Source organism: Siniperca chuatsi, linkage group LG18 (genome assembly GCF_020085105.1).
Source record: "Siniperca chuatsi isolate FFG_IHB_CAS linkage group LG18, ASM2008510v1, whole genome shotgun sequence".
Taxonomy (NCBI): Eukaryota; Metazoa; Chordata; class Actinopteri; order Centrarchiformes; family Sinipercidae; genus Siniperca; species Siniperca chuatsi.
Genome location: NC_058059.1, coordinates 25,087,270 through 25,114,557, shown reverse-complemented (window position 1 = coordinate 25,114,557; position 27,288 = coordinate 25,087,270). Strand labels below are relative to the sequence as shown.

The 27,288-nt window shown below is 40.9% G+C and overlaps 1 protein-coding gene across 8 annotated transcripts in view; it reads right to left on the bottom strand.

The window, feature by feature from the left end:
* Window positions 1–25,224, bottom strand: part of mvb12ba (multivesicular body subunit 12Ba) — a 41,907-nt gene extending 16,683 nt beyond the window's left edge. Inside the window, exons 1-9 of one of the 8 annotated variants that reach the window (XM_044173448.1) lie at window positions 24,937–25,218; window positions 19,269–19,436; window positions 16,843–16,965; window positions 10,072–10,179; window positions 9,782–9,878; window positions 9,464–9,593; window positions 4,727–4,870; window positions 1,464–1,515; window positions 499–563 (exon numbers count right to left, since the gene is read on the bottom strand). In XM_044173448.1, coding sequence (XP_044029383.1) covers window positions 499–563; window positions 1,464–1,515; window positions 4,727–4,870; window positions 9,464–9,593; window positions 9,782–9,878; window positions 10,072–10,179; window positions 16,843–16,953 — 707 coding nt within the window. In that variant the 5' untranslated portion in view covers window positions 16,954–16,965; window positions 19,269–19,436; window positions 24,937–25,218. Of the gene's footprint in view, window positions 1–498; window positions 565–1,463; window positions 1,516–4,726; window positions 4,871–9,463; window positions 9,594–9,781; window positions 9,879–10,071; window positions 10,180–16,842; window positions 16,981–19,268; window positions 19,437–24,936 lie in introns of all 8 variants that reach the window. The other 7 variants (XR_006375440.1, XM_044173450.1, XM_044173447.1 and 4 more) reach the window with 7 other exon arrangements.
* Window positions 25,225–27,288: the final 2,064 nt, after the last annotated feature.

Here is a 27,288-nt window from a genome sequence, read left to right as displayed (position 1 = left end):
CAGTTTTGTTTATGGCTGCCTATTTCTTGTTTGTTGCTCATGTATAAGCTCAGAGGCAGGTGACTTATGATGAGGAAATGAATCCATATGTCACAGCAACCCTTTCCATGAACTGGAGGTCCAGTATTTTTCTAATACAGGCTTCATTTGGGCCTACTGGACCCATTTTGAGAACTGACTGAAAACTTTTAAAAAGGATTGTTGCCTTGATATATCAATTCAATTCATCATTGGAGTAATATACAGGAAAGATGATCACTGGAAAATTTTGATTTTTGGGTAGTATATGCCTTTAAAATAAATGACAATGATTTGAGGGTGCATTGTGGATTTACAGTTTCAAAGTGAGCATAGAGGCTCTCCTGTCTATACTGGTCATATGGTGCACCTTGACTTAAATGTTTCCTATTCAATATCCCCATTGATTTCCATAAAATTCTGAGAAGATAGTCTGCACCACAAATTATTCTAAACTGTCAAATCCCTTTCATCACTTACCTCAGCAATGGAACCCTCGCCACTGTCCCTGCGTTCTGACCCTGCCTCTGAGTCACTCTCAAGCGCCTAGATATCGAGTGGAATGATAATTATTTATTGAACAGTATATATTCTTTCCCATTGATAATCATAAAAAGTTATACTGAATGTAAATACAACTGACTCTGAAGTACCAGGCTGTGACAGTAAATTGAGTTCCCAAAATCCCAAGCAGTATAGCCAAAAATTGCTCCTCAAAAAGTAGACTATTAGTCACCTCGCACATATGTGTAAAATAAATAATAGGAAGGGTGACACAGGCTGACTTACTGTGATTGTCTATATAATGTGCACAGTACATAAAAAGTCTCCCTCCACTCCACACACAGAATGATGTATGTGCAGAGTTTGACACTAGAAGGCTGTTTTCACATTCATCTACTGAAAGTGGAAAGTTTGTCTGTACTCATTGAGTTTTAAGGGGTGGGCCTATGAGCATGATTTGTGACATCACAACTAGTATGGAAGCCAATTCTGGTCCAATATTCAGCTTACACAAATGTGATGTGGAAACTTGAAGCCTCCAGTGCACATACACTAATAATTGACTTTTCAGTGATGCAGGAGACATCTTGTCTCCCACAGTTAAACTTTGGAAATTAAAAATAATTACATATTCATAGATTCTGGAATTCTAAAGGAGGGAGGAGGAGTACGTCATTTTAAGGATTTTAACATCTAGCTAATAGTGGACTGAATATGGGGAAGGGCCATTCCTAATTTCTTTCACACATTGTTCACTTCATATCATGCACAAGCGAACCTACATGTGAGCTGAGCTCTCTTTTCAGAGCTAATTATCTCGAGTGACAAATCAATGCCGCATTCATGGCAACTGCAAACAATTTTGTGACCCAGTTTAAACACGGTAAACTGGCCATTACAAGGGACTTTGCTGTTAGTTAGCTGAAGTTAACTGAAACTACCAGTAATGACTTCCTTTCCTCTTCTTTGAAAAAAACCTCATGTCCGTGTTGTCTGGGGGAGCAAACATATCAAACAAAGAGATTGTCAGCCAAAAAATAGACCAGTGTACTCTACAGTAACAATCAAATGAAAACTAGCCTGAGCCATTTTTTTTCCTTATTACTGGGGCCTCGACTCCCAATATATAAAAACATGTACAAATTCAGTACTGTAAGACACAAGCAAGTAATTAATGATTTTTAACAGAACATGGGCTATTTGAATATGTATGCTGCAGTGACAGCACAATATAAAAAGTTAAGAAAAACGGAATTTGAATGTTTCAACAATTTACTCATTTTCCACAACAACTATGTGCAAAAGTTTACTATCTTCACATTTGTAGCCCAATGTCACGTGAAAAACAAAAAGAACTATTTACATTTTTATCACACATTTTAATGTAAATATTTATTTAACTATCTTGATACATTTACTCTCTGAAGGTCACTTCCGAGTTGCAGTAGATTTCTAAATGCTCAGAACACAGCATAGATCCTAGATCTCTTCAATCATGTTTCTTATCATCATTGGTGCAGTGCTTTGTGTCCACCACCTAATGACACAGCTTGTGATTTGAGAGAGGAGAGTCAATATGGCTGGCAGCGATTTCATTCACCAAAATAGTAGCCTAAAGAGTTGGTTGAATAGTCAGCATGAGATAAATAAAGACATAAAACCTTGAATTATGACTTTTATTATTTTTCTAAAGTGTCCAAAAATAACTGTTTCATTGATGAATTACCAAGCCCCTGGATGGATTATAAGAACAAGTGTCAGCTCACTGTAACAGCAGGATGGTGCTCTACAGGACAGTTTTCAAAGTAAGTCGCTACATACATCTGTTACAGAGATATTATTAAAAGTATGAAGTGAGTGCTTTTGCAATTGTAAGCAACTGAGGCCCCGGAAGGCTTCGTTACCTAGCGTTAGCGTTAGCGCTTCTTAACAGTTAGATAACCGAACAGCATTTAGTTAAATGCCAAGTTTTCAATAAGTTGGCAATTTACTGAACATTTTGTGGTGACAGTGTGTGACCCACCATCTCAGCTACCTGGCATCCGGGCATCATCAATGACTATGTGTGTGCGTGCTATGTGACAATCTGCCCGAGTGCAAGGTAGCAGTGAAAACGTGGTATGGAGTTTCATTAATTTGGGCATTCTCTCAATAAGCAAGCGGAATAGATTTTCTCGTTTCAGAGCGCTGAGTGGATAGACCCACGCAATGATTTTCGACATGGTAAAAACATGGTAAACGTGGGTGGGTTTTAAGAAGTGAATTTAAAAATGTTTTAAAAAGTACAGAAACCCAACAATTCCCATTATGAGCAAGCACTTGGCAAGAGTGGAAAGAAGGGGGGGGGGCTGCTGACTGTTTCAACAACACTGACTAATTTCACCCAGTATGCTAACGTTAAGGACTCATACAGCTCTTACCCCCTCCCCCCCTCTGGGTCGTTCAGCCCACAACCTGGTTTACCTTAAACCCTGCTATGTGCCTCTGGTTAAAAGGCAGCCCGCGACCACAAGGACAGTGAGGAGATGGTCAGAGGACGCCTATGAGACACTGCAGGTATGTTTTGAGGTGACAAACTGGGATGCACTCTGTGAGCCTCATGGAGAGGACATTGATGGGCTCACTGAGTGCATTACTGGCTACATTAACTTCTGTGTGGACTGCAATATCCCAACTAAGATGGTCCATTGTTATCCAAATAACAAACCCTGGGTAACAAAGGACATCAAGGACATCCTAAATGCCAAGAGGAGGGCCTTTACTGATGGTAATAGGGAGAAGGTGAGGGCTATCCAGGCCGACCTGAAGGTGAAAATCAGGGAGGCCAAGGAGAAGTACAGGAGGAAGCTGGAGTGGAAACTCCAGCAGAACAACATGGGAGAGGTCTGGAGCGGAATGAAGATCATCAGTCGGTACCTCACACTTTTTATCTTATACTTATACCCACCTGGTACTTAATTTATTTTCTGACCTGTTTTTATAGTATATTGTATTATATTTTTTGTTAGTACTCCTGTGTGCCAGGCGAGCTGCTGTAACAAAGAGTTTCCCTTCGAGGATCAATAAAGTATTTCTGATTCTGATTGACACAAGTAGGGAAGTGTTCTACCGAAAATATGTCTGTCAACCCTGAAACGTAAATTTGACTGGCAAGCATTTGTTTATTTTACCACCATCTCCAAATGCCTGTTATTTTTTTTATTACATTAATTTGCATTTGTTTAAAATTAGTCATTACAAAAAACAAAAACAAAAAAAAAAGGTTATAAATAGGCTGCTGAAAATGTCTGGCCCATCTACATTTCCTGGTTTTAAAATTTGGCCCAACTGAATTTGTAATTGAAAAGCCCTGCCCTAGGGGATAGGTAACTCCTGATATGGGTAACTGATGACAGCTACCACTGAAGCTCCAAACATGTGCAATATCAACTCTTCTGTTTTGGGTGATTGTGTTTCATCTTCTGCTTGTGTGTGGGTAACTGACAGCTTAGAACAAAACATTTTCTCATTTCTAACTACTTGTAGACATATGTAAATGGTCTCTGTAAACAGTACACTGTGTAGTCTAGGCAGTAAGCAGTAAAGTATTTCTGTAAGTGAAATAATTTCCTTCACTTACCATAGTTTAGGTTAGACCATTTTTGTTTCTTTAGTTTTTATTAGAACGGTGTTGTTTTGTGATTTCATGTATTTTTGTTTTTCAAAAACTGCTCACCCTGAAACTACCTTCTGAAAAATAAAAACTCTTAACTTTGAATATGAAATTTGATATCATCATCCTAGGGAGCAGGAAAGAGCAGGCAGTATCACTGCCTCATGTTCAGGACACAGGAGAGAGACAACCTTCAACTCTAATGTCCTGATAAAATGCAGGATATTATTACCATTCAGAAACAAACAGGTATTCGAAGTGATTTGACAGTTCCAAGAACACAATGTACATTAGAAATTTGTACAGCAGACAACTTCCCTACTTTCTTTTTGTCAACATGGCAGCAATCAGACCACGTTTTTCTTTGTTTTCCAGTTGAAAGTGTCACTTTTTCCTACTTCAATGTGACCTAAAGCTATATCAGTTTCCCTTCCACTAAGGAAATTATGTTCAAGGACAGTCAACATATATGTGAGCTAGCTGGATAAATGAGGATAAATCAGACACATGTAAGCACACACGTGAACAAACGCATCATTATGGTGGACATACTTGGGCATAGGAGCTGCTGGCACTGCGGCTGAGCTGGAGGAGGAGTTCATATTCTGGATGTTGTTGGTGGTTGATGTGTGTGTGGAGTCCTGGGCCCGAGGTACGTTCCCCATTCGATACCAGATTCCCATGTTGTTAAGCTCTCTGTCAAACAAGTTAATAAGCATTAATAAGCAGAAAGAGCTGAAAAGACAGATAATATAGAAAAGTTACAGGCTTAAAATAAAGCATTTCCACTTTCTTTTGCTCCAGCCCCTCAAAATGTGAGTACATGTTTCGCGTATTTTCCGTTCTCATCAATACTTTCTCTGAGGAATTAAGGCTGGAAATGCCTCTCTCGGGATGCATTGTAGTGCTATTTATCCATCTAGATTGTTTTGGTGTGACGCCTAACACTAAGAACTATTTTCTTTCTACTGATAGTTCCTACATGAAACCGCTCACAACAAGGTCTGTGGATTATCTTGAGTAACTAGGTCATGATTTCTGGAAAGAGACATTGTTGTTGAGTTTTTCAAATATATATATTTTTTGCCGCTTTGTGTACCACAATACGAGTGCAATATACTTCCATTATGTTAAAAAAAAAGCAGACATCTCTACGGCCGATTCTTCCAAAACTCAGCAACTCACACCTAAACAATCAAGATGTATTTTTGATTTTGGGGTGAACTGTCCCTTTAATAATTCGCCTGGCCTCAGTCTTGCACCACCTCAAACATCTGAGGTGAAACAGTCTCTGCCTTTCCTGTCTCGCCGCAGGGTCAGGATGTCAATGATGTGGACAGCAAGGTATTTGAAGCTGTCCACCCTCTCCACCGAGGACCCCGTTGATTTAAAGGGGGGCGTAGTTCCTGCCCTGCTTCTTCCCAAAGTCTACTATCAGCTCCTTAGTCTTGCTGACATTCAGGAGGATGCTACTGTCCTGACACCAGCAGGTTAGGCTCTCTACCTCCTTCAGATAGGCCTTTTCATTGTTATCATTGATCAGGCCAACTATGTCGTCAGCTACAGTATGTCGTCAGCCAACTTGACAAGGTGTTGGGAGTCAAAAGTGGCCACACAGTCATGTATGTACGAGGAGTACAGCATGGGGCTCAAAACGCGGCCTTGGGGTGCACCAGTGTTATGGATGAGGGTGGATGAGGTGTGTCTGCCCACGCTCACCACCTGGGGGTCTTCTTGTCAGGACGTCAAGGACCCTCCTGTACAGCGAGGTGTTTAATCCCAGTTTCTTGAGTTTTGTGACGAGCCTGGAGAGGACTATGGTGTTAAATACTTAGATGTAGTCAATGAACAGCAATCTCACATAGCTTCCCTTTCTTGTCCAGATGGGATAGGGCAGTGTGGAGGATGTGTGCTATGACGTCTTCCGTTGATTGGTTGGGACGGTAGTCAAACTGTAGTGGGTCCAGTGTGCTGAGCAGTGAGAAGCAGATGTAGTCCTTTACCAGCCAATCAAAGCACTTCATCACCACAGAGGTGAGTGCCACTGGGTGGTAGTCACTCAGGTAGGCTGGTCTTGGTTTCTTGGGCATGGGAATGATGGGAAACTTTTTGAAGCATGTGGGTATGACAGACTGAGCCAGGGAGAGGTGAATATGATTGTGAGCACCAGTGCTAGTTGGTCAGTGCATAGTTTGAGGACCAGCCCACTGATACCGTCTGTTCCTGCTGCCTTCCTGTTGTTCACACACTTGAAAGCCCTGATGTTAGGCTCAGAAAAGGTGATAGATATGGAAGGTACCCCCTTCCACCGAGCAACCTCTGCTTCAGATGTTTTGGCTTGTTGGTTGCAAATGGCTTCAAAGCAAGCATAAACGTTGCTAGAGACACATCTGGACATTGTTCTTAGTCTTTGCCACATGCTTCTGGGCTTGCCCTCCTGGAATTTTTGTTTGACTTTCTTCCCATAGTCCCTTTTTGCTTCCCTTACTGCTATCCTTACACTGTGGGCTGCCCTTATAATTGTCCATGTTGCCAGACTGCATCCCTAAGTTGTAGGCTGCAGTGTGTGTGTTTATAGCGATTTAGCAAAGTTTTGGTGAAACAAAGGACATTACAGTCCCTGATATCTTGTTAGAAACTGATACGGGCACAGAGGTCGTCCAATTCATTATCCAACGCATGGACATTGGAGAGCAGCATACTGGGCAGAGATGGTCTGTGTGGCCGGGGATTGTATCTGTTGTTTAACCCCTGACACTTGCCTCGATGTTTACGTTTGAGAATCTGCATTGGCCAGGCAGCATAGTCAGTGAGAGAAGTGTTTAAAGTGGTGAGTTGACCCTTTTCATATCCTTATGAGTGACTCAAAGTCATATGTAATCATTGTTCTGTAGTATTTATAAAAGTACGACTAAAACGTGTAAAATAAACATAAAGAGCATTAATTTAGCAGAGGGAACGGAGAGGTGACGGGATATTTCCGCACCCATACTGTAATTTTATTATGTTGGTTTATTCTGTACACACATCTATTGCATGTCTGTCTGTCCTGGGAAAGGGGTTCTCTCCTCTGTTACTCTTCCTGAGGTTTCTTTGATTTTTTCCCCGTTGAAAAGTGTTTTTGGGGGAGTTTTTCCTTATCCGATTTGAGGGTCTAAGAACAGAGGGTGTTGTATGCTGTAGATTGTAAAGCCTTTTGAGCCAGACTTGTGATATTGGGCAACAAATAAAATTGCCTTGACTTACTCTCTCTGTTGCCTCTACCCTAGACTATACATGAAGAAAATAAGCCTGTCCACTATGTGACTTCTGTACTAAACTTCTTTTTAAAATTTTTTCAGAGATGCTCCAGCTTCATCACCTGAAACATGTCTCACCTACTGGCATAGTGTTTTTTGCTATCTTCCAACCTTCCAACAGAAACATTGAAACACCTGAAAAGTGTGAAGGTTCATCTTAATCATCCATGTGGCTCTATGTGTGGAGAAAGGCGAAACTGCAGTCGCCAACAGTTACAGTGGGTACGGAAAGTATTCAGACCCCTTTAAATTTTTCACTCTTTGTTTCATTGCAGCCATTTGCTAAAATCAAAAAAGTTCATTTTATTTCTCATTAATGTACACTCAGCACCCCATCTTGACAGAAAAAAACAGAAATGTAGATATTTATGCAAATTTATGCAAATTTATTAAAAAAGAAAAACTGAAATATCACATGGTCATAAGTATTCAGACCCTTTGCTCAGTATTGAGTAGAAGCACCCTTTTGAGCTAGTACAGCCATGAGTCTTCTTGGGAATGATGCAACAAGTTTTTCACACCTGGATTTGGGGATCCTCTGCCATTCTTCCTTGCAGTTCCTTTCTAGTTCCGTCAGGTTGGATGGTGAACGTTGGTGGACAGCCATTTTCAGGTCTCTCCAGAGATGCTCAATTGGGTTTAGGTCAGGGCTCTGGCTGGGCCAGTCAAGAATGGTCACAGAGTTGTTCCGAAGCCACTCCTTTGTTATTTTAGCTGTGTGCTTAGGGTCATTGTCTTGTTGGAAGGTGAACCTTCGGCCCAATCTGAGGTCCTGAGCACAAGGTTTTCTTCCAGGATATCTCTGTACTTGGCCGCATTCATCTTTCCTTTAATTGCAACCAGTCGTCCTGTCCCTGCAGCTGAAAAACACCCCCATAGCATGATGCTGCCACCACCATGTTTCACTGTTGGGATTGTATTGGGCAGGTGATGAGCAGTGCCTGGTTTTCTCCACACATACCGCTTAGAATTAACACCAAAAAGTTCAATCTTGCTCTCATCAGACCAGAGGATCTTATTTCTCATAGTCTGGGAGTCCTTCAGGTGTTTTTTGGCAAACTCTATGCAAGCTTTCATATGTCTTGCACTGAGGAGAGGCTTCCGTCGAGCCACTCTGCCATAAAGCCCTGACTGGTGGAGGGCTGCAGTGATAGTTGACTTTCTGGAACTTTCTCCCATCTCCCTACTGCATCTCTGGAGCTCAGCCACAGTGATCTTTGGGTTCTTCTTTACCTCTCTCACCAAGGCTCTTGTCCCACGATTGTTCAGTTTGGCTGGATGGCCAGGTCTAGGAAGAGTTCTGGTTGTCCCAAACTTCTTCCATTTAAGGATTATGGAGGCTACTGTGCTCTTAGGAACCTTGAGTGCTGCAGAAATTCTTTTGTAACCTTAGCCAGATCCGTGCCTTGCCACAATTCTGTCTCTCTGAGCTCCTTGGGCAGTTCCTTCGACATCATGATTCTCATTTGCTCTGACATGCACTGTGAGCTGTAAGGTCTTATATAGACAGGTGTGTGCCTTTCCTAATCAAGTCCAATCATTTTAATTAAACACAGCTGGACTCCAATGAAGGAGTAGAACCATCTCAAGGAGGATCAGAAGAAATGGACAGCATGTGAGTTAAATATGAGTGTCACAGCAAAGGGTCTGAATACTTATGACCATGTGATATTTCAGTTTTTCTTTTTTAATAAATTTGCAAAAATGTCTACATTTCTGTTTTTTTCTGTCAAGATGGGGTGCTAAGTGTACATTAATGAGAAATAAAATGAACTTTTTTGTTTTTAGCAAATGGCTGCAATGAAACAAAGAGTGAAAAATCTAAAGGGGTCTGAATACTTTCCGTACCCACTGTATTTAACTACAGTCCAAACACCTGGATAATAAACTATTGTCTGGTCCTCCTTATTTAGATTCTCGTCTGTGGACAACTATTTGTCAAGTCTACAACCAAAACTAACGTCCAAGCATGTGATCCCAAGCTGCTCACCCTATGAAGGTGTACTGGGGGGGAGCCTGTTTGGAGCGTCCCAGGATGCGGATGTCACAGATGGCTGCCTCTGTGGAGTCCCGTGGAATAAACTTGATGCAGAGTCGCCTCTTCCTGAAGGCCTGCTCCTCTGTGGGACACACAAGAGCCAGACAGACAGAGTCACTCCACTGCTCATTAACTATACATTAATGCCAGAGAAAGGTTCTCTGAAGATTAACACAGTAGTAATCAATCGAATGTCAATGTGTCACTGTGTGGACACATTTACCACACAGTGATACTATCAGTGCCTTTCTACTTGACTTGATAACTTACGAGTGTCAACAGTCTCCTGGATTGGGATGAAGCCCACAGGCAGAGTGTCCTTTATATCGATCAGCTTCATGTCCACAAGAACATTGCCTAAATGGCTCTGTAGAGAAAGGGATAGAAGACAGGGAGAAATGATGGGAAGGAGAGAGATTATGGGGAAAAATAGGTCAATGGAGAAAAAAAGAGAAGAAGAAATGGGAATAGAGCGGGGAACAAATCTCTTCATTTAAATGCTGTATGTATGCCATAAGATTGTAACATGCATAGCTGGTTGTTAAGGTGAGTCAACTTACATTTTCTTTAGAGAAGACCCTGGTGAAGCAGAGGTAGCGGGTCACCTTGGATTTGAAAAGGCCATCCTTCCACAGGTCAGCATCCAGGCCGTCCGATGTTGTAGAGACCTGGAGGCAGATTAATCAAGGGAGAAGGGGTCATCAAACTGAGACAACAATGACAAGATCAGAGTGCCACGGAATTCTTTTAAGCTGTCTCCAACCTTTTTTGTGAACCTTCCAAAGAAAAACATCTAATTTCAATTTAACAGGCTAAATGCCTGATAAATATCACTGCTACTTACAGTAGTTTTTAATTAACCTTAGAGTAAAAAGGAAAGTTATTCAGATGTCTAAAATCAGCACAGTTCTCATTCAGCAGCAGGGTTAAGCGGGCTCAGACTTCAAGAGTTTTAGGCTGATTTATCCCTGATTCACCCCTCCCGACAATCATAGGAGAAATCTGGTCTGGGACCTTAGTCGGTACCGATGTTCAGCCAAGATTATCTGGTAATGTGAGGGGTTTACAGATCCCGTCCTAAACCTCCCGAACTGCTCGCAGACATCATTGGGGGCACCCCAAAAATATCAAACATGTTTAGTATATTTAAAATCTGGATGGTTACATCAGTACTTTCCTAGCGGGACCACAATAGCATTGAGAGAGACAAGTCTACAAGGTGACAGAAGCAGTACAAGCCCAGAGCAGCTGAATGTGTTGCCAAGAAATGGTAAACATTCTAGCCCTTCAGTCTAACATTAGAAAGCATACTACTGCTGACAGATATTAAAACTGACTGTTAAAATGTCACCTCTAGTTCTTGCTGAACAATAGACAACCCATGTCTCATTTTCTTATCCACACTCGTGCCTTCTGTTTTTGTTTTTTCTCACTGCAAAGCATTACTACAGCAAGTTGTTGCACCATGTTAGTCTCTGTTCTGTTTACATCAGCTTCCCCGTGAGATCATGCGAGGTGTGGCATTGCTCCCTCTGGCACGATAATCTTAATATCCTGTAGTGTGTGATGTGCCATCTCTTATATACATTATTAGTGTGTGTATGTTTGAGATTAGAGAGAAGAACATCTGTGAAGTTTCTCCTTATGTGCGTGACAAAACCCAATTTCAAATCTGTTAGATTTTAAAACTCCTGTAGCCTGAGACCAGCATTATACATACAGCTCCTACCCAGGAGTTTGATAATGTTCTTATGAGATCTTCTTTGCTATGGACATCATATAAGGTGAGATGTCCATAAACAATGCTAAATGCATTAACTTGAGAATCCCCACACTACCTTCCTTTCCAAATAGACATATGGCTCAGAGGGAATAGAAGAAGAAAAGTACTGTGAGGTAACACAAAATATTGCGAGGTAACGCAAAACATACTGAGAAGGAACGCAAAATATTGCAAGGTAATGCCAAACATATTGCGAGAGAAATAGGGGGGCTCCATAACATACACATTAATGCAACTGTAACATTAATCCAAAAACATCATATATAGGCCTAACAGTAAAACACTGACAGGGACCATTTTACTGCGCAATATTACTTAATATTGCAATAATAATCACACACTATCCTTAGTAAGGTTTAGAACGCAGAACATTTACTTGTAGTGGAGTATTTTCAAAGTTGGTATTAGTAAGTAATGGACCTGAATACTTCTTCCACCTCTGGTTAGCACACCCACAGTCTAGCTGCACCTGTGTGTTACCGGCCGAGCTTTCCCCTTTAAGAAAGGTGGTCTTTTGGGTAACCTGTGTGTGTGACTGAGTGTAGCTGGATTGTTGTGGGAAGTGAGTCTTTCCCAGTGTGTGAGGGGGAGTTATGTTACTTTAATCAGCCATGAAGTGTCCAGATAAGCTCAGGTTGCAGTATAATAGTTACTGAAAGGCTGTGTATTGCGTTTACTGCCACAGAAAATAAATACGAACTCCCTGTTTGTTACTATGGCAGCGTCTTGTACTCTTCACAGCAGAGTTGAAGCTAGCTAGTTACCAGCTACGAGTAAGGCTTATATAAATTAAAATAGACTAAAACCGGAGGTCTCCCAAATACGTTTTGGAGCTGTGGAGCTGGAAGCTGCAGGAAGAGTAATCAGAGCTATCAGATGATTGATCGCTTAATTTTTTGTGATTTTTTCTCTGTGGCTCGTAACGTTAGCTCAGCTGTTAACTAGCTAACTTAGCTTTTCACCGTCTGGACAACTGTGCTGTGAAGTGAAGAAGACGCCGTAAGCTAGTACATGTGACATAACTGATGTTGAAGTGCAAGGAACCTATTGTTTTTGTAAAGATTATCATCATCATCTTAAAACGCATTTTTGGAGGGGCTTAGGATGAGCCAAAAACTGAGCCAAAAACTGTTTAAAATGTTGCACACGTCACAACTGGCGAAAATCACAAAGTTCATGAGATTTTCAGGGTTCATTACTTTCATCAGAAAGAATATATTTCAGTTTCTTATGAGAGACTTTACCCAACAGGAAGTCAGCATTTTGGATTTCATACGTCAATTTCAAATCTTTCCTGAGTCCTTTAGGATGCTAAAAAAGTCATGAAACTTTGCGCCCAGACTCGAACTGGTATATACTTTAATTCAAGTCCACTTTTGGGCTTGGGGGTGGCGCGTCGGCTCTATAGCGGCCCCTAATGACTTTTAGCCTTCAAAACAGCTAGGGATAGTCGAAAACTCACGAAACTTGGCACATGCGTCAAAAGTGATGTGGCTCGATAGCGCCCCCTACAAAATTTCAACGAAGCAGCCCCCGCGATACGTTTCAACTAGATGTACGAAATTTGGGAGGCAGCTGTATCATCTTTTGACAAAAAAAGTCTCTTGGAGCCATACATTAAACCCAACAAGAAGTTACCCATATAATGTGCTATTTTTAACCATTAACACGCTGTGTACTTTAACAAACCCCTCCTTAAAAATGTATCGGATAAACTTCAAATTTGGGCAGTGCAATCTAAAGACCTTTGCAACGCTAAATGCTACCTACAGTGCTACCTCGTTCCAAAATTAGTAACAGTGCTACCTCGTTCCAAAATTAATAACTGTGCTAACTCAGCTCCACATCATCAGATCTTTTCCAAATTTAACATGCTTGAAATGGCTTTCCAACAACCTGGAAGAATCTGGTTTAGTCTGGCAAGATAGTCTTAAAACATATAGGAAAGCCCTCCATAATGCCAGAGCAGCCTACTATTCATCATTAATAAAAAGGTAAATAAAAACAACCCTAGGTTTCTTTTCAGCACTGTAGCCAGGCTGACAGAGAATCACGGCTCTATTGAGCCATGTATTCCTATAACCCTCAGTAGTAACAACTTCATGAGCTTCTTTAATAATAAAATGTTAACTATTAGAGAAAAAATTCATCACATCCTGCCCTCAACCGGTACCAATTTACACAAGGTTCTGGGCTTGGACCGATTCTATTCAACTTATATATGCTTCCTTTAGGCAATATTATTAGGAAACACTCCATAAACTTTCGTTGTTATGCGGATGATACCCAATTATATCTATCGAACAAGCCAGATGAAACTAACCAGTTAGCTAAACTTCAAGCATACCTTAAGGACATAAAAACCTGGAACATTGCAAAATTCAGGCACATCCTGTCTCAAAATGATGCCGAAATACTAATCCATGCATTTGTTACTAGGTTTGACTATTGCAATTCCTTATTATCAGGCTGCCTGAATAAATCCCTTAAGACTTTCCAGTTGATGCAGAATGCTGCGGCATGTGTACTGACAAGAACTACGAAAAGAGATCATATTTCTCCAATATTAGCTTCTCTGCACTGGTTCCCTGCAAAATCCAGAATAGAATTTAAAATCCTTCTCCTCACCTACAAAGCTCTTAATGGTCGGGCACCAATGTATCTTAAAGAGCTCATAGTAGGACACTGCGCTCCCAGAATGCAGGGTTACTTGTGGTTCCTCGAGTCTCCAAAAGTAGAATGGAAGCCAGAGCCTTCAGTTATCAAGCTCCTCTCCTGTGGAATCAGATCCCAGTTTGGGTTCAGGAGGCAGACACCATCTCCACATTTAAGAGTAGGCTTAAGACTTTGCTCTTTGATAAAGCTTATAGTTAAGGCTGGCTTGGGTGAGTCCTGAACCATCCCTTAGTTATGCTACTATAGGCCTAGACTGCCGGGAGACTTCCCATGATTCACCTCTTTCCTCTCTCCTTCTCTCCCTCTCCGTCTGTATGCATTTTTATCCCATTGCTGCATGTTACTAACTCGACATCTTCTCTCTCCCCCGTAGATTTGTGCTTTCTTGTTTCTCTCCTCTTCTGTCGCTTTCAGCAGGTATTTCTACTTCCGGAGCTGCAGAGTCTGGATCTGTGGTTGTGGGCCACCTGCTGCCCCCGTGTGCCTGCTCGACAACTGCTACTACAGTTGTTGTTATTGGCTCTGTTACTATTATTGTCATTATTATTACTGTCATTCCTATTATTATTATTAATTATTATCATCATCATCATCATAATATTAACCACTACCATTACATTATTACTGTTCTATTCTAGTTGGTATTTGCATTGTGCTTCCCTCTCCGCGACCCCTCTCTCTCTCAAAACCCAACATGGCAGCGGTGGATGGCCACCCACCACTGAAACTGCTCGAAGGTTTCTGCCTCTTAAAAGAAGTTTTTTCTTGCCACTGTCGCCAAGTGCTTGCTCATGGTGGGATTTGTTGGGTCTCTGTAAATAATATTATAAAAGAGTACAGTCTAGACCTGCTCTATAGGAAAAGTACAATGAGATAACTTCTGTTATGAATTGGCGCTACATAACTAAAATTGAATTGAAAAATTGACTTGATAAGAGTCTTGGGCTGAGGACATTTAAAGGCTAATTTAGAGTTATATTATGTGATCTATCCACTTGATACACAAACACTGTGTATGATTAGTGCATGTTCTCTAGCGCCACATAGTGGACGCAGGAAGTGATATTTAACAAATTCATGCAGTACTGTAATGAAAGAGTTTCCCCTCGGGGATCAGTAAAGTATTTCTGATTCTGATTCCTAAGGAGTAAACCTCATCAGCTAACGTTACACGTCATAGAGGCATACAGGAAAAACACTACATTACGCCCAGAGGCAGGGTTTTGTGTTTTGTTTTTTTCTGCAGGCTGCTTATCTGCACAGACAACTAAGTCAACTTTGTGCTGCTTGTTAGCTAGCTAGTACAGCTAACCTGTATCTGCTCATCGTTGAGGGTGCTCACCACATCGTCCACTGCAATGAAAGCCCCAGCGCAACCTCTCCTCGCCACCAGGGGTATGAACAACCTGGAGCTGAGGCGGAGTGCGTTTCTTACAGCAAACATGGTGTTGCTTAACGCTGCAGAACGATAATGGAGAGAAATACTCCTGCAGTTGACACAGTGGATTGTTGTCAGATCCAGGCTAGCTTCTATTTAGCACAAACTAAGAGGTCTCACTTTGCCACTATTTCCCAGTACCACAAACGTCACCAACACAGTCATTCCCTTCTTCTTCTTTGGATTAGGCAAACTAGACGCTACGATGGAGTACTGCTGCCATACTGTTTGTTATTAATGTTCGTTTTGACATTTATTAATAGGTTTTATCTTAATGCATCCACAGGAAAAGGCATATATTAAAAGACTAATCTCTGGATTTTATGATTTGATATCGGATAATTCAAGAACATGAAGATCAATTTGAAATGGAAAATCATTTTTTTAAACCCAGCCCTACCATCTACAGTACATTTTTCTAGTCTTTGAAATTGTCATTTAAATCAGCACAACCTGCAGTGACGACAATTCTGTTGCAAATTTTATTTATAAATTATTCTATCAAATAAGTGCATAGGTAACCATACAATGCAGTCTTCTTTGAAGGCCCTGGTAGAATATTCCCAGAGGTTTTTATTGGAAGACTAAACATAGGCTTGGCAGATAATTTAACTATTTTTGTTATAAGTCATATTGGCAAGTGAACCAGCAAGTTAATGTGGATACACATCTGGTTACAGTATCCAATCAGAAGCAAAGTGTTCAAAACTAAGAAGTCCCCTATGCACTACGTAATTTTGGGCTGTCCTAACTATAAAAGAAACTTAGTGAAATCTTTCATAAATCCAAAAGAGTGGTCCTAGATCTAACTGTAAGATGGTAATGGTAAATGGACTGTACTTACTCAAAGTGCTTTAACTACATATCACATTCTCCCCATTCACACACATTCATACACTGATGGCAGGTGCTAACTGCTCATCAGTTAAAAGAAACTAATCATTCACACTCACTCACACTAGAAGACACATCTAACAATGGGCTATTTACAGCTTTGAAGACCAAAGACAGCCTGCACCAAAACCCTGACAGTGTCACAAATTTTGGACCAAATTCCCACTATTGCTAGTGATTGCTGCCTTGTCTATAAACCACCAAATCAGAATACAACATGCAATGACCCAGAATACACTAGCTGAAAATGTCACAACTTGATCAGCATAACCTGCATACACAGAAACAGGTAGATACCAGCTTGGCGTGGGTTGGTTCTGCAATCACTTTGACTCTTGACACTTTTGTTAATTAGGTAGTCTTGAAGTACACTGAAATGTGCATTTTTAGCTATTATGGTGGGCATGCTTGTGGCTTCAAGAATTATTTTGGGCTTTATCATCAAAATGTATTTAGGCTTAATTTAAATTGATAATTATTTTGCATGGTAATTTGGTCATTCAGCTGTCCATCTGCCCTGAGCTGTGTTCAGTGACTTACCACATCATATCCAGTGGGTGCCCTGTTTCTAGAGACTACTACTCCAACTCCAGTGATTGGGTCCATGGGCATCTCTGGCAAAGCTTCGGAAAGGTCCCGAACCTCAGGCATCTTTGTAGAGTTCTGCAACAAAAAGCACTATGACAGATGAACTTCTTGGAAACTGGCCTGAAGAAGGGTGTAATTACCTTGATCAAAGTCAGTTTACCTGCATTGAAAGTGAGCTAAAACCTGCCTTTGCCTCTACAGCACATACTGGGATGTTTTCTTTAGAATCAGAATCGGGCTTATTGCCAAGTAGGTTTTAACATACCATTTGCTATGGTACTTTGGTGCATAACAATAAACAGAAAAAAATAAAAAAGATAAAAAGATAAGCACAGGAAAAGTCATGAAACAAAGAGAAAAATATTAGAAAAAGTGTGAACAATATATCTGTTTTTAGAATGAAAGAGCTGTACAGTTTTGTGCAGGAATGTGCATAATATTGACCAAGGAAATGTGCAAAAGTTCACAGTATGAAGTATAAAGAATATGTCCAATGTACAGAGATAATAATCCAAAAGATGTGTGTTAATATAACATATTGAGACATTTGTGGTGGGGGAGGTGGAGCTGGTAGATGGAGTCATGGGGGATGATGTCATGACTGTCCCATTGTCATTCAAATCGACAGTAAAACTCATTCAGTTTGTTGGCCAGGCGCAAGTCGTTAATGGAGTGGGGGGCTTTAGATTTGAGGTTGGTGATCTGTCTGAGACCCTTCCAGACAGAACCAGTTGTTTGTTGAGAACTGCTGTTTAAGGCTACATCCATACTATTACGTTTTCATTTTAAAACGCATGAGTTTTGCTACGTTTACATCTAGTGTCCACACTACTGCGGCATTTGAGCCCTGAAACATTTGGAAATGCAGCTGGCCCCGTTTTCGTTTCAAAACTCCGGCGTTGCGTTCTAGTCTGGACATGCAAAAATGGAGGCTTTTGGAAACAATGACGCAGACATCAATGTTCGCTTCTTAATTGGGTCTTGTCAGTCACTACGAGTCCTTCGCTGATTCGTCACAGCCCTATCACGTGTCCCTTTTCTGGGAAGAAAACAAAGACATCAGCCTCGACTACCAGTTGCTCATTCAACATGGCGTTGCTGACCTTGTTGTCAATGCCTCGTCGTCGGTCCAAGCAAAGTAATATCTGGTCTTTCTTTTCCCCATTGCTCATTGAACTCACCCTTCAGGGTAAGGTTGGCCTCTATATACTGTACGTCCCGAAAATCACCTTTAGAGTTTTGATATGCTCAGACCACGTGTCTGAGTAGGCCACAAATCATCAAGGTAGACTTCAGTTTTTCACCTCAGCTTAACACGATGTGCATTAACCACTGGAATGTAGCAGGTACATTACGAAGACCAATGCATTAGTAATGTAATAATTATCCTCCTCCACCCAAGGTATGCATGCAACTTCCCCCAGCAAGTCCTGCTAGTTGACAATACCGTAAAACTTCAATTAAAAGCTTTCAGCAGGTATTTCTGCCTCCATTCCTTCATTCCTATTATTAATTTATTAATATTAACACTACAATTACTATTCTACTATTTAAAAAAAAAATGTATAGTGATATTTACATTGTGCCTCCCCCCTCCCCCAAAACCTCTCTCTCTCTCTCTCTCTGCCTCTCTCAAAACCTAACACAGCAGCGGTGGATGGCCGCCCACCATTGAGTCTGGTTCTGTCCAAGGTTTCGGCCTGTTAAAAGGAAGTTTTTTCTTGTCACTGTCGCCAAATGCTTGCTCATGGTGGGATTTGTTGCATAATTTTTATGCAGGTAATGTACAGTTTAGAATGACAGAAATTATGAATTGGCAGTCCTGAGTCCAATAACTAGCTAGGTTATGTGTGAACAGTGGTAAAGGACCTCAGTCCCTGCAGAGTCGTCCTACCTAATGCCTTTCCATTTACCTGGCTAATACTGCCACCTTGCGGGAATTCAATAAAAGTAATATTCATACTGGTTTAAATAAGCAATTTGATAGTATTTCCCATCTTTGCTGAGCAAGAGTTTTTAAAGGCCTGTCCCATATAGAAGCCTTTCCCAAATATAGGCAGGTTGGGTTCAGTGATTGGAGAAAATAAAAGCTGATTAATTCGAAGTTTTACAGTAATAATCCAATTGATAATAATCCAAAATATGCAATTCTCATAAAGTGACAGTACAGACATTAACACTTTCGTGTGAAAACAAAATACTTATTGAAACAAACAGTTTCTTTAATAGTTAGCACATTTTACCAAATTAAAAAGTGTGTCACTTGCCTTCTGTCTGATAGAAGAACATTTAGAGGGCCTAGTAATGATGAGCTGTGCCACAATATGTTTAACATTCGCCTACTTCTTTCATTTAGATTGTGGTCAGCTCAAGCTTACCCCAGCTTGTGAGTCCACAGCTCCACCCCGCGTACACCAAACTCCATTCACCCTGGTTGCCGGGAGGATACCATCTGATAAAGTGGACAAGTGTCACAGGGGGCCAAGGCCCTCAATCCATGTTCCACCCCTCCCTGCAGGACTGTTCTATCCAACACCCTCATCACCCTGCATGGTATAAGGTGGAGAGGCAGAATGTTATAACAGAGCTGGCAAATGTAGGCAAGGTAGCCATTACAAGCGATGGGTGGACTAGTTTAGCGCAGGACCACTACATAACAGTGACCACCCATTACAGCAGCCGAGACAAACTTAACCAAAAGGTCCTCCGGACCAAGGCTGTCTACCAGGCACAGACAGGAGAAACAGTGGCAGTGGAGATTGGGCACGTGTTGGATGAAATTGGCATTGTGCACAAGGTGGTTGTGATGACTGTGGACAATGTGTCCAACATGGACATTACTGCAAAGAGGCTGGACATCCTCAAACTTGGATTCTTTGCCCACACCCTCAACTTGGCAGCACAAAAACTCTACAGCATTGCCACAGTGACCCAGTAAGCAGCAAAACTAAGAGTGATCATCGTGTGGATGAAGCGATCTACAATGGCCAAGACTGTGCTGAAAGAGAAGCAGCTCCTCCTCAAAATTCCTCAGCACACCATGGTACTGGACATCAAAACCAGGTGTAACTCTCTTCCTGATGGTTGAGAGATTTCTCGGAACAGTATCCGGCTCTCCAAGCTGCAGCGTTGGATCCATGGCTGAGAAAGCCGATGGAAAGGGACAAACTAGATAGGATCACAGAGGAGGACTTCATCAAGGTCATGAAGGTCCTGTACACCTCTACACTGTGTGTATCGAGCGAGAACAGCTCCAGTTGTGGTCAGATCCTTCTGATACTTCAGAAACTGAAGGACCACTTCACAGGTCAGGATGGAGACTCTCTGTGTCTGGCATTAAACAGAAGGTTTGGACTAACCTCTCTGGATGTTACCAGGAGGACAACATCCAGGACTTCCTGGAAGAAGTGACTGCAATGGACCCCAGGTTCAAAGCCAAGAGTGACAGAGACTCCACTTGGGACCGTTTGCAGGAGACTGCTATAGCAGCCAATGCTACAGAAGCAGAAGAGGTCCCATTCCCAGACCCAAAGGTCACTGACACTAACCAGGAGGCTGAGTATGATGATGACGGCACTCTGATCTCAGGAAGAAGAAAAGAATCCTCCGGTTGCAGTCACAGCACTACAGCCTAAGACTGCCTTGGAGGACCTGTTTGCCAAGGAGGAGCGAGAGCTACGGACCATCCAGCCGAACAACCTGACCAGCGCTCAGACAGTCCTTCAAGAGATCCAGTTCGAGATGGAGATCCCTAGGGTGGAAGATCCTGTCCTCTGGCGGTGGGGAAAGTGAGACACCCTGGCCCTACTAGCTGAACACTAACAGCTACCTTTGTGTTCATGCCTCCTCCACCCCTTCAGAGAGAGTGTTTTCCACTGCTGGGGACAACATCAGCAATCCAGGATCATACCTGACAAGGCAGACATGCTTATTTTTCTACAGAAAAAACAGTGTTAAAAGCTGTCTATTATTTTTTCGTTTTGTAGTGTAAAGCATATTATTTATTTTATTTATTTATTTTTTCTTTATTGTTGGGAAAAAATGTTGGACATTTATTGCTGCTGATACATTATTTTACTACTCTCATAGTTGTGTTATACATTTGGTTCTATGTTATGTTGAATCACCTGTGTGTCCCTTATTGAATAAATGCCCAGCATCAGCAGTGTTTACCGCAGGCTAGGCAAATTTCATTCTGTTCAGAAATCAACAGTCACAGACTCACAGTTAAGCAATAAAACCATTACCAGTGAAAATGAACGATCCCTATCCCTGGTGCTAACCAGAGGTGGAAGAAGATCTACACAGCCATGTTTCCATGAAGCACAAAACAGAAGATGAAGATAAGTCTGTCTTTCCCCACCACCAGCAGAGGTTTATCCAGTTTGTTGCTCAGTGATCGCACACTGGAGAGAAATATTCCTGGTAAAGGAGTGCAAAGACAGCACTGGCGGAGACACACAAGCACACTGGCACGTTTTCCCTCTCCCCTGGCATTTCACTGCATGAACAAAGTTGAAGGCATGTTTGATGAGAATGTCCAATAATTCCACGGATGACGCAAGAAAAGTGGTAAATGAAGCCGCTGGAGTTCCAGGTACTACAGCAAAACACAAGAGTTTACAAATAAAACAAGACAAAACAATGTGCACCAACACACCAAGGGAGCCAACCGCGGCGCCATCTTGATGATCATCAAACCTACAGATACAGCTAGTGAGCTGACAGCTCTGTTATAATGCTCAAGTTACAATAAAGTTTTGTAAATACGCCAAAATGTTAATTATTACATACTGAGAATATATCCTCTAGGCCAGTGATTCTCAATGACCGGGCCGCAACCTGCTACCTGCAAATGTGTGATCTGACAGAAACATCATCTATCCATACCCTTACCCCCGCCGCCACACGCCTACCAGTAGGAACAATGAAGGCCAGATGATTAGGAATGACAGTGTGCATAAATGCACTTTCAGTTTCAGGGCTCGACATTAAATTTTTTGAGGCATTTGTCATTCGGCCAAGTAAATTTACCTTTGACTTGTCCAGGTACAAACGTCATTTGCCCAGGTAAAAATTACAATAATTTTCTTTTTTCATTTTGTTTGCAAATGCAGAATTCAGACTGCTTTGACCTGCTTTCATTATTTTATATTTCTCATGACAGACCGGTATTCGAAATGCCATATGGCTATTGTAGTTTTTATTTGAGCCATCTTATAATTCTTAAGAGCTGTCTTATCTTTAGATTTAGAATTCCCACAATTCCGAAAACACTCCCATGATTCCTATGCGGTTGCCTCTACATCGTTTCCCCAGCGAGTCAAGATAGATATGAGAAAATGAAGCAGTATTTTCAAGTTATCAACCAAAACCCTATATGAGAAATGATTGAAACACTGCCAAATGAACATTTGGGAGAAACGAAAGGGAAAATGTAACGCTATAATGCCGAGTGGAAAAAGGATTTCCCTTGGCTAACTTTCGTCGAGGAAAAGCAGACATGCTAGATCTGTGACACGCACGCACGCACGCACGCACGCACACACACACACACGCACACAATGATCCAGTTTCAGAATTTTAATAATCTCAAACTACGGTGGACGTGAACATACAGGAGCTATTGGTTTAAATGTTGTAAGGTATGTTTGTAAATATTGCTGATTTAAATTGAGTGAATAGCCTATATAATGAGTCGTAGAAAAGGTTTCAGTCATAGTCATCTGGACACTGTTTTCAGAATCAAGACGTTTCGGCTCCCTCCGGAAGTCATTCTCAATTGTGAAAATGGTCTGATAACTCAGAAATTTAAGCTACTCTGTGTTGCTTAGGCCCTGCCCTCAGGGAGGAGTCTTCCTGAGTGTCTGCTGTTAACCCTGCCTAGTTTCACCTGAAACTGACCTTCTTTTGTTTCCATGATGGCCCAGTAATCAAGCCTATTGTTTTCTGGCAGCAACTCCCTCATCACTGTTAAGTACCTGATTAGCATATGATTGGCTTGACCATGGTGTTAATACACTGTGGAACACTCCTGGACAAATGAGGTATTACACCGTCTTGTTATATAATGACTCCTTTTATTATGTGATATCTGCCCATTTTGCCTAATGACTTGAATCTGTTGTATGCTGTTAAAGAACAAAGAAATCTGTTGGATTCTAGTTTTTAGTTGTTACACTGCTTCTTATGTTTGTGTAAATCACTTATAAAGAACAAAAACACTGCAGATTTATACTGTATGATCAATATGAATTTTTATATATATATATATATATATATATATATATATATATATATATATATATATATATATATATATATATATATATTTATATAAAATATTGTATGTATGATGAAATACATTTACAGAGATTTGTACTGCTCATTTGAAGCATAATATATGGATGTTTTGTATAGCAAGAGGTGTTAGTACCAATTTACCATTATTGCCAGTCACATGCCTGTTTAAGTGATGAACTGCACTAGTTGTGGTTGTTTTTAGAGATGGTGTGGCCTGCACTACAAAACTTTCAACCTCTGTAGCACCAATGCTATGTGCAAAAATAGTTGAAGTTGAATAGTACAGCCCTGAATGATTATCTCTGTGGCTTAATCAATGAACAGATGTTTGTTTGAAATGGTTTCCTGACACATTTATGTAAAGTGACAGGAGCCTAAATAGGAAAACAGGACAAAATAACAGGTATATGGGTATGATTAACTCAATTCAGGACAAGGTCCATCACTTCTACTACTGTCACCTGTTGCCAAGCATAAACCAGCTCACATAGCTCCAGCTGCCAAAAAGAACTTTGAAAAAAAATGTTTAGGAAAAGTTAGTGTGGCCAAGTTTACCACTTAAAATATTCTGTTTGGTCTGAATGTTTCTCTGTTGTCATCTTTACATGTTGTTTATAAATACGTTTAACATGTTTGGCCTAATCTTTTTTATTTATAATATTATGGAGGATATATTACCAGATTAACTTTGATTGCACTTCAAGTAACTGTAAGTATCCTCCGAAAACTACACTCAATTTACATGGCTGTATGAAGCCTGTTTGTCCTCTCTAATGACAGAAGGTGGAACATGCAGTGGAACTCATCTGCATGCCAGGTGACCTTAGAAGCAAAAAAAAAAAAAAATGTTTTTGTCATTAACATGAAACTGTGCTTGTTTTTAGTGAAAGCAGATGTGTGTATTGTTAAAACTGGTAAGATGTGCTCATGCACACAACAACAAATTCGTTTGTTTAAAGCCATCTTGTTTAGTAGCAAACAAATAAGTGGTAAGATGCTGTTTTTATTAAAAATGCTACTTTTATAACTGGTTTTAGCTGATACTATACTGCTGCCACTTGAATACAAATGAGTAAAGAGCAGCATGAACAATTTCTAAAACAATTAATTGAATAAATGCATTGCTTTGATTATTAACTAGCTATATACCGAATTCACCACAACATATTGACCATTTAGATAAATGTAACATAATTTTGTATCAAGTAGCATCTCTGTTGAAAAGAAAAGAATCAATAACTGTGACCATATTGAATATGGCATGTCCTCTTCAGACCGGGCAAGGTATGCATTGGAAATAACAAACCGTGTAGATAACTAACCCAACTAGTTAGCCCTATCCACGTCGAAGTAACATGTTAATTAAACGATAACCAGCTTGCGTTCGTCACTCTTGTTCTCTTAACCGTGGTTTGTCAACTGTAGCTGAAAGGTAGCGGATGTGGCTTAGCTATGCGACACAGCTAACAAGCTAGTCAGCAAGCACACTAGTAGTAACTAAACACCAGCTGCGACAAACGGTCAATGCCGTCAAACGTTAATGTTGATGTTCCTGGCCAGCCCGGTGGGCAAACGTTATCCACCAGGCGATTTAAGAGCTTACCATGCATATTTAAGTCATTGTAGTATACCACCATCAAAGACAAAGGGTGCTTTACATGCTATAATGTCGCTTAAAGACACCGAATATAGCACCATAGCTGCTAATGTTAGCTAACTAGTTTAGCTGATAAATTCACTTACCCAGCGAGGTTAACAGTTGGATCCGACCGGTCGTCGTGTATTTTCTTCTGCGTTATCCTCTCTCACACCTTTTCACAGCTTTGGGGAGAGTCGCATCTTTACGAAATTGCTATAATCAACGAACCATTCCAAAACCTAAGCTGCTTTGAATATATTTGCATGGTAGTTCTCCAGCTAGCGGTTTCAGGAAGTGGGCCATCAGTGGAGCTGTTGGAGGGGATTGGGAACGGGGGGAGTGATCAGTGAAAGGGCCTTTCCCCCCAGTCCCGCCCTGGTGCCTCTGTATTGAACATACATGTAAACGCGAACACTTGCCAATGATGCAGTATCTTGTGTGTTTTGATGCTCTTTCTTAAATTCTTAAGACAATTTGTCATTGGAGGTCTGCACGCAATCTCTTACAAGCATTTCTGCAGAAAAATAGATGAATGTGGGTTTGCAGGAGTATATCAAGCATGAAACATTTTTTTTTTTTTTTTTAGATGCACAAGGCTGGATTATCAACCAGGCAAATATGGCCACTGCCCCTGGGCCCTGGGGCCCAGACCCTCAGGGGCCTAAAGATTCCAGGTTCACCATGAGGCAAATAGTTTGTGGGAATTTAATTAATTGCAAATTTGCTTGTGAACATTATATGCACCACCAAATCACATTACATACTGAAAACCACAAATGTATAATCACAAGATATAGCTCTCAGAGGGCAAAAGTAGCAACAACGTTACTAAACCAGTGGGAGGCACCAATGCACTAAATAGTGCCTAGTCTGCCGGAAAGGAGAAGAAGACATATGTAATGCGAGTGCGAAAAGACACTTGACAGAACTGTCTTTTGGGATTCTGTTTCCGCCCGTCAGACATTCTTTGACACACAGCTAAATTATGCTTGACAGTTAAGGCCTTTCTCATTTCTCAGTTTGTACCTCCTCGATTCTTCTCCTCGCTCCACTCCATTCCTCGCCTGACATACAATATAATATGACTGAGGGATATACAGTATATTATATATGTGATTGAGTTATATAGGGTACAGTATATTATATAGGCCTACACACAAACACACTGACAAAGTAAAATTGATCTCAAAATGCAGCCCACTGCAGTTTGTGCTGTCTTACCATTATTATTTGTCTTATGCCTCAGCTCAAATTGCCATGAGCTGGAATGAGCTAGAAACACAAAACTTGGCCAAATACCTGGAAATTATGTTCATGTGCTTCAACAGAAATATTAGCCCAATCGGCCACATGGTGGCGCTATAATTAAGGCCCAAAAATGCAATTTTGAACAGGCCACGTCCCTCACACCGTCCAAATGACTTGAAATTTCTCACAAGTCCAGATCAATGTCCTCTACAAAAAAGCCTCTTGAACCACTAAAGTCCACCTAACTAGATTTGCCGCCATTTTGAATTTTTTTGAAAAACATATTTCTGACATCTCCTCCTAAACCATAGGTCTGATTGCTACCAAGCTGTATAAAGCTTGTTGATATCATATCTTAATTAGTTTTCAAGATACTGACCAATGAACTTGAAAAGGGGCGTGGCTTAGCACATAAATAGACCAAAGTCAACAATTGTTGGGCCAATCATCACAAAACTTACAGGATATGTCCACAGAAGTGCCTTAAACGTACCCTGAAAGTTTCATTCAAATTGACTGTTAGGGGTTGCAACAAATGAAAAAAAAGGGTGTGGCATAACACAAATCAGACTAGAAATCAGGCATTGTTTGTCCAGTCATCACAAAACTTCCAGGATATGTCTACATAAGAACCTGAAACATGCCCTGAAAGTTTCCTTCAAATCAACCGCTAGGGGTGCTAAAAGGGCAAAAAATGTGCGTGGCATAACACAAATCAGACAATGAATCAGAAATTGTTTGTTTTCATCATTCAATGACTTGAAATTTCTCACAAGTCCAGCTCAATGTGCTCTACAAAAAAGTCTCCTGGACCACTAAAGTCCACCTAACCAGATTTTTTGCCATTTAGAATTTTTTTGAAAAACATATTTTTGACATCTCCTCCTAAACCGTAGGTCCGATTACTACCAAATTTTCGGTGGATCATCATTGGATGAAGATTATAAGAAATTGAACTAAGCTTGTTGATATTTGATTTAGTTTAAGATATTGACCAATGAACTTCAAAAGGGGCGTGGCACAGCACATAAATAGACCAAATCATAGTCTGATTCGTGTTATGCCACCCACATTTTTTGTCAAGCCCCTTTAGAATGCTAAAAAAGATACAAAACTTTGCACCCAGACTTGAACTGGTATATACTTTAATTTGAGTCCAATTTTGGGCTTGGAGGTGGCCCGTCAGCTCTATAGCAGCCCCTAATGAC